The sequence below is a fragment of the Stegodyphus dumicola genome, chromosome 5 (assembly GCF_044657685.1).
Source record: "Stegodyphus dumicola isolate Sdum_Otavi_A_Nest chromosome 5, ASM4465768v1".
NCBI classification, from domain to species: Eukaryota; Metazoa; Arthropoda; class Arachnida; order Araneae; family Eresidae; genus Stegodyphus; species Stegodyphus dumicola.
Genome location: NC_140772.1, coordinates 28,936,857 through 28,950,716, shown reverse-complemented (window position 1 = coordinate 28,950,716; position 13,860 = coordinate 28,936,857). Strand labels below are relative to the sequence as shown.

The 13,860-nt window shown below is 33.6% G+C and overlaps 1 protein-coding gene across 2 annotated transcripts in view; it reads left to right on the top strand.

The window, feature by feature from the left end:
- The first annotated feature begins 4,850 nt into the window (after window positions 1-4,850).
- The window catches only part of eIF2Balpha (eukaryotic translation initiation factor 2B subunit alpha), a 47,786-nt gene continuing 38,776 nt past the window's right edge, over window positions 4,851-13,860 (top strand). The window contains exons 1-4 of one of the 2 annotated variants that reach the window (XR_015041098.1): window positions 4,851-4,952; window positions 5,116-5,166; window positions 8,596-8,697; window positions 11,148-11,287. Coding sequence is in view for 1 of the 2 variants with exons in the window: in XM_085816529.1 (XP_085672655.1) it covers window positions 5,154-5,166; window positions 8,596-8,697; window positions 11,148-11,287 (255 nt within the window). In the remaining variant the exon portion in view is untranslated. The remainder of the gene's footprint in view (window positions 4,953-5,115; window positions 5,167-8,595; window positions 8,698-11,147; window positions 11,288-13,860) is intronic. The other variant, XM_085816529.1, reaches the window with a different exon arrangement.

The following is a 13,860-nucleotide window of genomic DNA, read 5'->3' as shown; positions in this document are numbered from 1 at the left end:
GGGTTACTATAAAGGGATTGGTTTGAATGCATTTATCTGCAAATGTTGTAGGATTCTGCTGTTGAGAAGGGGGTATATTATTATTATTATTATGATGATGATGATGATTGTGGCAGATTCGTTTTCTACATGGAAGTCTAATCTCCTCCGAAGAGCTTTTCTGGGGATCGTCGATAGATGGTTTTTCAATAGAAATCGTTTCCCTCGGATCCTCAAGAGATAGAGGGGTTTCCTGTCTTGAGACATGAAGCGGTCTCTCCTCCTCCTCCTCCTCGAGAAGTCTTGAGAAAGGGAGAGGATTTTCGGTTCCCTTATTCTCGAGGGGTCTTGACAAATTGAGAGGTCCTTCCTCTTCGAAAGAGAGAGAAGTTTTGGTTCCCTTATCCTCGAGGGGTTTTGACAAATCGAGAGGTCCCTCATTTTCGAGGGTTCTTGATAAATGTAGAGGTTTTTCATCTTCGAGGGGTCTTGAGAAAGGAAGAGGTTTTTCATCTTCGAGGAGGTTTGACAATGGGAGAGATCTCTCCTTCTCGAGGGGTCTCTCTTCCTCAAGGGGTTTTGAGGAAGGGAGAGGTTTTTCATCCTCGACCGGTTTTGACAAACGGAGAGGAATCTGAACAGGCTTCTCCTCATCCCCATCATTATCGAGGAGGATGAGGATAGGCTTTTGGAAAGGTTTTTTCTTTTTCTTCTGAACATGCTCCTCTTGATGCTCGGGGAGAGGGATGGGGTAGTTGTTCCACCATTCTATTTTTTCTTGCTCGAGGATTTTTTCAAAAGTCGTGGCCTCTCTATGATGAGACGAACGAGGAGAGTCCTCGAGAAGAATATAATAGGTATTTTTCCCAGTCTTCTCGATCGAGAGAGGGTCGTGCAAACATTTGTGCAACCATTCACTAAAATGAACGAGAATCCCTTTTGTCTTCTCAAGACGATCCATAATCCTATTCATTTGCGAGACGGTTAGAAAGTGGGACGTGTAAAAATATTTGGCTCGTTTCATTAACAAAATTTGTGCATCCAAAGGTGGAATGTCACGAGCCATCAACACGTTTTCGTCGGATAAAAATTCGTCCCGCATCTTTTGATAACTCCCCACGGTATAATAACCCGCACATTTTGAAAAATCGGAGGCTTTCAGGTAAACGACTCCTTGGATGATATAAAAGGAAAGATCAACATATTTATATTTGAAAGGAATACACGTAGTGAGCTGGGGATGCCTCCTCATGATCCACTTGGACAAAAATACGACTTTGGGGCTCTCCCCTTTTATTTATAGAGAGAAAGAGAGTGTGACCTTCCCTTCCCTCCTCCTCCTCTCTCCCTGCTTCCTCTATCTCTGGACGTCCTTGGATTGGAAAGGTTGTCTTTGAAAAAAAAAAGAAGGTCATGGTTGGATAATTTTTTGTTTACTAAATTATTACTTTCACTTCCTCATTCCCACAAACATTCATCTTTTTAAGAAAAGAAAAAGAGGTCATGGAGATAAGATTTCTTGGAAAGAAGAGAGAGAGAAACAAAAAAAAAACAAATAAAACGGACGTCATAGAGCCTCTATGTGTGTCTGTGTGTGTCTATATAGATATATAAAAAGACGAGAGTACTGGGCGAGATCATTTCTTTTCCATTGGGAGCCATGTCGCTATTAGACGTTTTTCCAACTCAACGGATTTCGAACGGGGAGGATTTGAAGACGCTAAAGCAAATCTCCAACTTGAAAATTTTTTTCGCGTGTCATTGTGCGACATTTATTCCGCATTTACCACCTCATCAAGCGATCGTTTCTTTCAACCAAGATGTCGAATCCTCCAACCTGCTCGTTCAGAATATATACAGAAATTTATTCGAATCGCAACAAACGAAAGAGGAATCTCCCTTCTCTTGGAATCGGATGGATCGAGCTTTGAGACGGCCCATTCAAACAGACCGGCGATATACAGATCCGCGCACGAGTTTTCGGTGGAAGAATATTTTTCTCACGAAACGATATTCTACGTTTGGAGTGAGAACGACGGCTGAGGACGAAGTTCATATTTTTCAAACCACAGCCGCTCCTCTCGCCTATTACGAATCATCGTCCCCCAATCTGAAGGAAAGAAGTTTTAAAGTCAGCGACAGGATGAAATATAAGAAATATATTCTAAGACCTTTTCAAAACTATGTCGTTCCCCCGAAAACGCAATATCTCATCGTCACGACCCAGAAGAGTCTCTTTCTCGTCGATCGGTGCTCGTACTCGCTTTGGAAACAATTGAAAGAGGAGATTTCTTTCCAATCGCCGATGATGTTTCAAGAAAAAGAAGAAGAAAACCCTCCGCCACCTTTACCCATCCCTTCCTTAGATGAAAAGAGGAGCTGGACCAAACCGTCGTCATGGCCCGAAACAAAATCGACCCGGCAACGGAATGAAATTGAAGTCATCACAATTGAAGATGAGGAGGAAGAAAAAAAATTACCTCTTAAAAAACGGTCGACTTACCGGAACCTACCTGGCGTGCAAGATCCGCTTCAGAATCCAGAAGCTTCTTCTTCTTCTTCTTCCCCGACTTGTTCAAACAGGCAACCTCTTTCGGACTCCTCACAGACAGAACCTCTTCCAGTATCCTCTTCTTCTCCTCCAACCTGTCCCGACATCGTAGAGGTAGAATGTCAGACGGGTCCACAAGCTTCAAAAAGTCCCGATATCGTAGAGGTAGAATGTCAGCCGGGTCCACAAGTTCCAACAGGTCCAGAAATCATGGAGGCAGAATCACAGCCGGGTTCACAAGTTCCAACGGGTCCAGAAATCATGGAGGTAGAATTTCAGCCGGGTAAACAAGTTCCAACGGGTCCAGAAATCATGGAGGTAGAATCGCAGCCGGGTCCAGACATCCTAGATCCCTCCACTCATCCCAAAGAGACTCCAAGTGTTTCAAGACAGCCTTGTGAGGATCCAGCCCTTCCCGTATGGAATGATTATATGGACTTACAAAATTTGGTGCAACAGGAAGGAGAAGAAAATAATCATACGGATGGGTGGGTCAAAGACTGTTTAGATCATTTAACCTCGAATGAAATTGAACTGTTATGGAATTGCATTTCTGAAATCACATCGGAAATGGGATAAAAACCAAAACAAAAAAAAAACAATTTTTTAATAACAAATGGGAGGAGGGTCATGATGTCAATTTAAAAAAAAATATTATATAGAGTCCAATCTTGGTGGTTCACTTCAGTTTTCCAGCATGAGGTGATCCACGTTTCCCGAAATATGGATCCCATTCCAAGAGAGATTGTGTAGAGCCTTCACTTCAGTTCTGTTTTTTTTCTACCAAGAGGAGAGGGTCCCCAAAGGGCTACCCATGTCCAAAGAGAGAAAGTGTAGAGCGTTCATTTCAGTTTTTTTTTCCAAGTTTAGGGGAGGGAGGTCTCAAAATGACACTCCCCCCCATTTTCAAAGAGAGATGGTGTAGAGCGTTCATTTCTGTTTTTTTCCAACGTTAGGGAGTTTTCAAATGGCTACCCATTTCAGAGAAAGAGAGAGAGAGAAGGTGTAGAGCGTTCATTTCAGTTTTCCAACATTAGAAGGTCCCAAAATACCTTCTGAATTCAAAGAGAGATCGTGTAGAGCGTTCATTTCCAGTTCTCCAAGATCAAAAGAAGAGGGTCCGCTTTTCCCAAAAGGGCTTTCCGTATTCAGAGACAGCGAAATTCAGACTTCAGTTTTTCTCCCTCCCCAAGAATAGAGGGTCCCAAAATGGCTTCCCATTTCAAAGAGAGAGGGAGAGGCGTTCATTTCCATTCTCCAAGATAGGGTCGTCTGCTTTTTCCCAAAATGGCTTCCCAATTCAAAGAGAGAGAGAGAGAGAGAGTAAAAGGGAGTGTAGAGCGGTCATGTTCATTCTCCAAGATAGGGTCGTCAGCTTTTTCTCAAAATGGCATCTCCCCATTCAAAAAGAGATCGTAACCAATTTTTTCCAGGTTTTCCAAGATGGGGGGGGGGAGAAGAAAACCTAGGATGGAATAACACGACACACAGAGAGAAAGAGAAAAAAAAAACGCCATCTTGTCATTTTCTGATAGGGTACCGGTGTTCGAATACTTTTGTGACCGACTGTACCTGAAAAGATTTAATTCGCAAAATAATAGTCTTTGAAGTACTAAAGGCAATGCATGACATTTCGTTGAAGACTGTGTATTACTGCGATATGCTAGGGAAAAACACGGTAACGTAAAGGAATTCTGTTGCCACAGGAAAACGTTTAAATTTGCAAACGAGTTGATGATTTTTATAAATGGCAATATTGGGAATTTTTTTGATGTTATTAAGTATATTTTTGTTTTAATCTGTGTTGAATGTGCTGCCTTAACCATGAGGCCGATTATTATCGGCCAGGAGGGCTGCAACACAGTCGTATATTACATTAAATTGCTCTTATATTATCAACAATTTACTTTGTTATTGGTGTATTTCCCAAAGTCTTTGGTCTTTATTATTTCTGTTACAATTGGTAATTTTTGTACCTGTATTCTTATATTCCACTTTGTACGCTGTTATATGTTTCTAAATTTGATATTCTATGTAATTCATCAGCTCGATGGCTTTGCTTATAGTTTTTTATGCACTTTACTTTCTAATAGTTTTAGGACAATGATTCACTAATTCGTAACATCTGTAGTCAATAAAACATTTCCGCTTTCGAGACATGTAATAGGCAAGTTAAAATTTCGTCAATCGGCCCAACAGAACGGGAGGTATAAGAACAATCTCCCTCTTTTGTGCAAGTTGTACATTTCAATATAAAGTTTATTGAAACAATATACTGCTTGAAAAATTAATTAAAGTTATCATCAAAACATACTTTTTTAGGCCTTAAGGCCGAAAGACTTGTTACCGTGGGACAACAAATGGCCATCTGTGTTGTTTCCGAAAGTTACTTTTGGAACTTTTATGTTTTACATATGTTTTGGTAAAATTTTAATGTTTACTACAAAAGCTTGATTATTCAAATCATTATTTAGAACATTTCCATCCTATGAAATATACGTTTTTATGAATTATTTATTTCACTTTTTTTTACGATTAAATTGATTTATATTCACTATTTTCAAGTTTTTTTTTCTCTTTTGTAGCATTATATAGTTATTGAATTCAGCATAAATAAAAGAAGATGAATAATGAAAGTTAGTATTTTCTACAAAATATATATATTTATTGTTTGATCTTTCCTTGAGAGAGAGAATTTGCAGTGGCTCACATTTGTTTTCAGACAGTTGCGCTTTTCAACTTTATTTGCATGTCAGTTGTTAAAAATTAGTGAAATGAATGTATTTTTCATTCACATATACAACTGAACATATTTTTTAAAATTTGATTGTTTTGAAAAAAGTTATTCAAAATGCTTTTCACAAAAAATAGTTTATTCAAAAAGTTCTGAAATTGCACTCACGTAGGTATTCAGACAATTTGAACAAAGAAGTTATGTTTAATAAAACGGTAGGGTTAATCCTAGTATCCGGTGCACACGGGAATTGGCTACTTTTGGCGACTTTATGATGAGCAATAAAAACGGGACATATACGATGAGTAGTAAACAGGTCATTCCAAGAATATATATAGTTATACATAGTATATACTTAGTATATAGTGTATAGTATATACATAGACGTTGTTTGGGTATGTATATAGTGTATAGTTAGACGTTGTTTAGGTCATTTTTGGTGTTGGCGATAATTTTCAAAATCGTGCCGAGGCTGCACCGTATGCTAGGATTTTACCAAACGGTAAAAACAACAAGAGATTTGGTATTTTGTTGTGCATCATTTAACTATAAGTACAATTTTCATGTGCTATGGCATAGATTTAGCCAATTTTTTCATGTATGGATGTTACGTTTTGTTCCATTTCTCCATTATAATTGCATTTTGAGTAGAGCTTTAGAAGAAATGTCATGTTTTCTTATTCTTTCCTCTCACTCCTTGCATGTTTGTTCGAATTCAAGTCCAAAAAATGAGATATTTAAGAACTTCAAGGCAGTTGTGTAATAATTAGAAGTGAACATTTTGGGCTGTATGCTTATTATTGTAATCCTGATTAAACATCAATGTATTTTGCATTTCAGTTTTTCTTCCAGATGCCTTTTTCATTAAAAATGTTCCTATGTTTATACTGATTCTGTCTAAATTTTATAAAACAAAACAAAACTAAATTTCCTATCTTAGAGACAGTGAAGCATACCCAAACTATTATTCCTTTATTCTTGCACTTAACCGTAGGCAGTGGGTTTGTCAGATTTAAGTCTGCTTTTGGCTTTCGCCACATAGAAGTTCGTTAATTGGACCTAAATATATTAAATTTTGACTCGTCTCCAAATATAAAATAATTTCAATATGATAAATCTTTGCTTACTATGTGTTTTTGTGAACACCAAGTATATTTTCTTAATTTTCTTGTTGACCTAGAATTTCCTTCTTGCTGACTACCTATTATAGACATGTGCTGTAATGACTCTTTTGGTAGTTTGATGGTTAACTTTTATTGAAAACCTCTGCGATTCCTCTGCTCAGCTTGGAATGTAGTCCAAACTTTATTCCATTTTGAACAGTTTCCATCATTTTAACACAAAAAATAACTGAATGCTTTACAGCAATGATTTTTTTGGATATTTTGAATACTTTAACCATTTTTAAAATAAGTAGTTAAATTCCTAACAAAACTTATTGTTAATTTGTAGCCTCTTGGCATATTCATTTGAGATATAGAAATGCTAATATATTTTCAAGAACAAGTAATAATTTCCAAATGCAGATGATAATTCTAGTAGTACAGTTTCATAAAAAAAAAAAAAAAAAAAAAAAAAGCAAGCAACGTTGCCTGCCAATATCTCAATGAAATTTTTTAATGTCCAAATTCTTATGCAAGTTAATGATTAACACTTTTTGAATAAATTATTTTTTTACAAATAGTATTTTAAAGATACTTATTGTGTAATAAGCAAGGTTTAAAATTTTGAAAAAAATATTGAATGAATTCCGTTCGATTTCAGTACTGGGATTGGATTTATATCACTGGATTTTAGTACTCAATATAAGATGTATGCTAATAAATTTGAAACGTGCAAGTGTCGGATTATAAATGTGAGCCACCATAAATGCAACTTGCCACTTTGATGCAATTATTTCGTAATTAGTCTTTTGTAACTTTTATAATTACAGCCAATGATAAACTAAACTCAGTGGCGCAACAGCCATAGTACGCCATGGCCTGCAGTGCCCCAACATATACTTTCCTGACCGTGGACCCCAGGGTGCAACAGTTAATGAAATTTTTATGCAAATATTCCTTAATTGTAATAAATTCGTAAATAGTATTGGCTTAAAGTGAACTCATTCTATAATATAAATAAAGAAATATATTCTACATATCTGAAAATATATTATTTTTCTTTAATTAAACTATGTTAAATGTGAGTTATTTACTACCCAACTTGATGTGTTTCAATAGCACTTAATTCAGTAATTCTTTAACTGTTTTAATGTAACTGTAGATTTCCACCACTCTGATGTGGTCAGTTCTTATAAAGATTTTCTATCAAGAAGTGGAACATTAAAGTATATAAACAGATATAAATTTGAGCAGCATAGTTAATCTTGTAAAATTTTACAGCTTTATACAATACTATCAAATATATTAAAGATCCTGTTATGTGATTCACAATAGTTTGATCTCATTCAGTAATTTTTTTTTTAAATAAGAGTTCATTAAAATCATGAAATAAATCAATGACTTTAATCATCTGGTTAACATTTTGGGCATTCTGGTAGGTAAGAATGCATGATTACTGTTATAGAATTTGTTAATTAGCCAAAAGGGCTATTAATTTTGTTTTGCCATAATTTCACATTTCAAATTGTTGCCACCAAATATTATCGCCTTGTATTATATTTAAAGAAGCTAAATAAGGAAGAATCTGCATGAATGTATGTATGTTTCTCGCATGTGATAAAACAATGGTACCTAGAGCCATCAAATTTTGAATAACATATATCTCCACCTGAATATGGTCATCTGGAAGCCCAAATTCGAAATTTGTTGTATTATCTATTTAATATTTTGTAAAGCAGTTTTGATTAAAGTTTTTGATTAAGAAACTCAACAATTTCAAAGTGAGCAACGGTAACACTGTACAGAAAAAAAATATATATATCTCCAGCGCGTGAGACTGTGTATCGAAAACTCTAAAGATAGCTCTTTTTAAATTTTGTTATATTGCTGTTGAATTGAATTTTATGGTTTAATTGAAAAGAACATGATATTTAATAAGTAAAGACAACACATAAAACGTTAAAAAAAAAAAAACCCGTTTGGGTAGCATATAAAATCTGAAAGCCTTCAGATTTTTTATTAATTTTTTTTAATATATTTATGGCTTGAATCACAAATATTACTTATATTCCTCTATCACCAATATTTTGCTCAGTAATAAAATGTCATGAGCTTTAAAAACCATTAAAATTTAAGATTAATTGCGGATCTGTACTGAATCTGATATTATTATTCGATAAAATCTTTTGAAACTGAAATAGTATTATCTTTTATATTTTAATATTTAGGTGCTGTGTTAGATTTCAGAAACATTCTGGAAAATCAGCCTGATGTCTCTGCAGCAGTTGCAGCTTTGACTGTACTTCTAGATTTCGTGATTAAAGATACATGTAATGAATAAGTATTTTAGAATTATAAATTTTTTCTTCCTTATGTGATCTTAAACTTTTAGAAACTGTTTAAATTTGAAAGGAGAAATAAACTGTATGTTTGGTAAAAATAATATTTTTAAGACTGAAGATAATTAATGCATTAATGGGCAATTCAAGAATTTTAAATTATTAATAAGCATTGATATTTGATAAGATACATCCATTGAAATGGTAGAGCTTAATAAATAATAAGAGCTTACTAAATTTCATAGTTAATGATTCTTAATTCAAATTTATATTATTTTAAGATTCTAATAATATATCTTTAGTTCATTTTCAAGAATTTAGTCTCTTTCAAGCTGTGTTTATAATTTTAGCCAGTGTTGAATGTCGAAATCATATTAGCATGTATGTTGATTCTTAAATTTGTAACAATTTTGATGATCATAATCCTTAATTGGCACGATGAAAAATTTCTAAAACGTTGGTACAAAGCTGCCTAAATAAAACAGTATATTTTTCTGAATATTTTTGAAGTACACTATCAGTTATTCATGGAAATGATTAGTATTTATTTGAATGTATAATGTACTCAATATCTGCATTAAAGATAGTAAAGTGTTGATATGTATGTATATGATATAAATCTTGGAAGTAATAAAGTGATAAGGTAAGCCGTATCATACTAGTTAAATGTTAATATGGAAACTTCCCAAAGTATGTCTAGAATAATATTATTTGCATTGTAACATGCAGTAAAAATATGTTCATTTAATTTAACATTTTTTCTGAGTGTAATATGTGTATTTTGTGTTGCTTCATTCTCTTCTATTGTTTTAAATTTTAATTGTACATGCATAAAAATGCCATAATACAAAAATGAAAGAATTACAGTCAAAAGTCGTTAATTCGGACACCCATAATTCGGAATGATCTATAATCCGGACCTCAAAGCTACAAACTTTCTGCGTATGCGTCGCTTTGACGCATGCGCGTAAGACTTTTACGGCTGCGAATATGCGTGTGCTTGCCCAAAATACATTAACGAATGCGCGTTTAATGTATAACGGACGGTATAAGCTAAGCTAAAATTATCTAATTATCTATTTGAGTTAATGTTGCAGATTGCGTTGTTCCTTAATCTTCGAATTGGATCCGGCTTATTATTTTCTGCAGACTGTTAGAGCAATTTTATAAAAGTAAGCTTGAACTTTCGATAATGTCAAATAGAATTTCTGATATATATTTACTAATGTGTAAAGTATCTACAAAGCGAAAGTATGTTTCGAAGTCCATTGAACAAAAAGTGGAATTTCTGCAAAAAAATGGATAAAGGCATATCCTTTGTTTATCTAAATTTTAACGTTTGTTTATCTTTAACGCCGTGGCGCGCAATGAATTGGAAGTTGATCTGTCAGCACTATCCTTATCTTCAGGGCAGATGTTTTTATTTTATTTGGCTTATAATTCCTTACTAAATGTAGTATTTCATCTCGATATACTCTGTCTTTGATATGATTTAAATCAAATTCCTCATCATTATAATTCGCTTCCGATAGCGAAGAAAGTATCAGAGGTTATTGAAAACGAAAAAATTTATTATTATTATTCGGTTATTGAAATTATTATTCGGTTATTATTATTCGGTTATTGAAATCGAAAAAATTTCGATTGACAAATTAGTTGGTAGACACAGCAATTATAGGACTTGAACAGCGGAACTTCGTAACTGAACAAGAAATTACGTCTGTTTATAGAATTAAAGAGAATGTATTATCACATAAAATACGAAGCAACTTAAACAACTTACATTGAAAGAAATGTTTAATAAAGTAAACAAATAAATATTAAGCTTTCTTTTTTTTGTAAATTTTGATACCCTTTAGATGATAATTGTTCTTTATTTCATAAATTACGGTTTCATATTTTTAATTTTATAATTTCTGCATGCCCTCTTACCAGATTTAAACTGATAATCTATAATCCGGAAAAATCGATAATCTGGAATCGCCGAAGTCCCGACGAGTCCGGATTATCGACTTTTGACTGTATTATGAAATCAATGTCAGTGTTTAAAAACTTGTACTATTTTAATCTTTATTTATAAAACATAAAATCTTGATCTCTAAATTCAACAGTTTTCATTATGCAACCTCATCACTAATTATTTTATTTAAATTACTGTGAGAAGTTAGTTAAGGTAGCTAATAAAGTTGCAGTGAGGCTTTTAGATCGTTCATAATCTGTCCTATGAACAGTATACTCTTCTCAGGACCGCATATTCACAAAAACTGAAAGTTGACTTTTGAGGTTCTTTATAATTACATAAAATTTGGGTGAAACAAGTGAAACAAAGATTGTACATTTTCCTAATTAGACCATGTATTTCTGTATTTGCAGATGGCTATATTTTTAATGTTTATTATGCATGTTAAAACTCTCATATTTCATATCTGTCTCTTCCCTAGCTGAAACTATTCAAGAATTAGACAGCAACATCAAGTCTGTTGTAGAAGCATTAAATTGTGTTGACTGTTCTGTGACATCTGTGAAATCAGCATGTGAACTTTTCATGCGTTTTATAACTCTTACTTCATTAGATCATAGTGTAAGTATCTATTTTATTATTTCCTATTAGTTTATATATATATGTATGTATGTGTGTGTGTGATGTTTTGACTCTAAGAAAGAAGTTTGTAGTGGATTGGCGTTGGTGAGGCTTTACTGCATAATTAGAAAAGTGGATGCATAAACGAAAAACTTCCAGATGTGGCTGTTTCGAAACATTATTTTATTCTTTGATAATGCACATTAAATCAGTTTTTTTATTGATAAGATAGTTCTGGATCATAATCAGCTACAATAATTTTTAGGTACGCAAGCTAAAAAAGTACGATGTCATCTTAGACAAGTAAGCATAGCATCGCAGAGATGTTTACAGGGCAGAAGTTAAGAAAAGGAATGACGTAATTGCTTGTGAAGCAGTATTTATACTAGGTAGGTGTATGTGTACCACTTGCGATTGGTTAATTTTAGGTTTTAGTTCTCATAGCAAGCAATGTTATGTAATTTGGAAAGATCACGAATTTGGGAGAAAAGCTGAACGTTAGGGAAAAACATCAAATTTAGAATAGTCAGTTTTGAAGTAGCCAGTTATTTCTTAATGCAGCCATCATATTTTATTATATCTTACATATACTATAAATGTCATATTTTATTTTAAGGCATAGTCATGATGGCTGAGTGGAAAAGGCAGGAAGAAGACATTGACAAAATTAAGTTCGGTGAATAACCATCTTTATTTTTAGGCACACCCATATCATTTCTTTATAGGCAATGTACTTTTTGTTCATAATCAATTACAATAATTTTTATATACATGTACATCACCTTAGATAAAGAACAAAGAACATGGCAGCGTGGAGATGTTGGCAGAAGTTAAGAAAAGGAGTGATGTAGTTGCTTGCAAAGCAGTATTTATACTATGTAGGTGCATAAGTATAGCTAAGCTGTGATTGGTTAATTTTAGGTTTTAGTTACCTTTTTCAAGCAGTGTTATGTCATTTGGAAAGATCTCGAACTTGGGAGAAAAGATGAATTTAGAGGGAGAACACCAAATTTAGAATAGTCAGTTTTAATGTTGCCAGTTATTTAAATTCGTAGTCATCGTATTTTATTATATCATTACTTATACATTATCGTTATGATACTCTGTGATAACAAGAACCTTCCCTGAAGAGTTATGATTATGTTAACTCTCAAACAAAAAGACTTTTGGACTAAAATGCTGCAAAATTTAAAAAGACTCTAAAAATTAAATTTATTTTTAAAAAAAAGATATTCAAAATTTATATTTTATTTAATTAATTATGTTGATTAAAATTTTACGATTCACATTTTTCTTCATTTGGTAGTGTTTTAATGCTTTTTCTTTAAAAAAGGTTATCTGTTGCTATGCCTTTTTCTTTTTGAAAGGAGGATATGTAAGATATAATAAAATATGATGGCTGTGTTAAGAAATAATTAGCAACCTCAAAATTGACTATTCTAGATTTTATATTCTTACCCTAAGTTCATCGGTTCTCCCAGATTTGAGATCTTTCCAAATTACATAACACTGCTTGAAATGAGAACTAAAACCTAAAATTAACCAATCATGGCTTAGCTGTACTTATGCATCTACCTAGTATAAATACTGCTTCACGAGCAATTACGCCTTTCTTTTCCTAACTTCTGCCATGCAAACATCTCCATGCGCTATACTTTCCTGTCTAAAATGCTTATGTCATACTTTTAAAATCCATGTATATAAAAATTATCATATTTAACTATGATTAGGTAAACATCTTGTCTGCCAAAATGATCTGATGTGAATTATCCTGGAATAAAATTATGGGTACTTTTCCATTTTGCCGGCGTAGGTGATAAAGTCACCAAAAATGGTACAACCGATGCCAAATGCAATATCCTCGCTGGTAACCTCTTATGCCGCATTTTCAAAACAAGTCGCAGCCATTTCTTATAAGATGATTGTTTCTTTCAATACGGGCTTACAATTGCATAGCATTTTTACCAGATGGCTCAATTTTATGCCCTAAGGACATTAGCGGTAAGTAAGTCAATTAGGATGCAATCACATTGCTCACCTTGCAATCACATTGCTCACCTGAAAGCGAAAATATAGAAAAGGCAAAGTCAAGGGTTAAATTCATCCATTCTAATGAGAATGCACCAGCGAAGTAAAGCACTGCGGTTTTACATAATTTCTGAGTAAGCTATTCATATGAATTGAAATAATTCTTGTATTCCATACTAATATTTAACTTGAAATTATCGTAGATAATTACTGAAAGATTTAGATTTTTGTAGTGTAGTTTACGTGAGATGAGATCACTCGGGGTCACGTGATATGAACCGGCAAATCAGTACAGTCAAAAGTCGTTAATCCGGACTCGTCGGGACTTCGACGATTCCGGATTATAGATCATCAGTTTAAATCTGGTACGATGGCATGCAGAAATTACAAAATTAAAAATATGAAACCGTAATTTATGAAATAAAGAACAATTATGATCTAAAGGGTATCAAAATTTACAAAAAGAAAAAGCTTAATATTTATTTGTTTACTTTATTAAACATTTCTTTCAATGTAAGTTGTTTAAGTTGCTTCGTTTCATATGA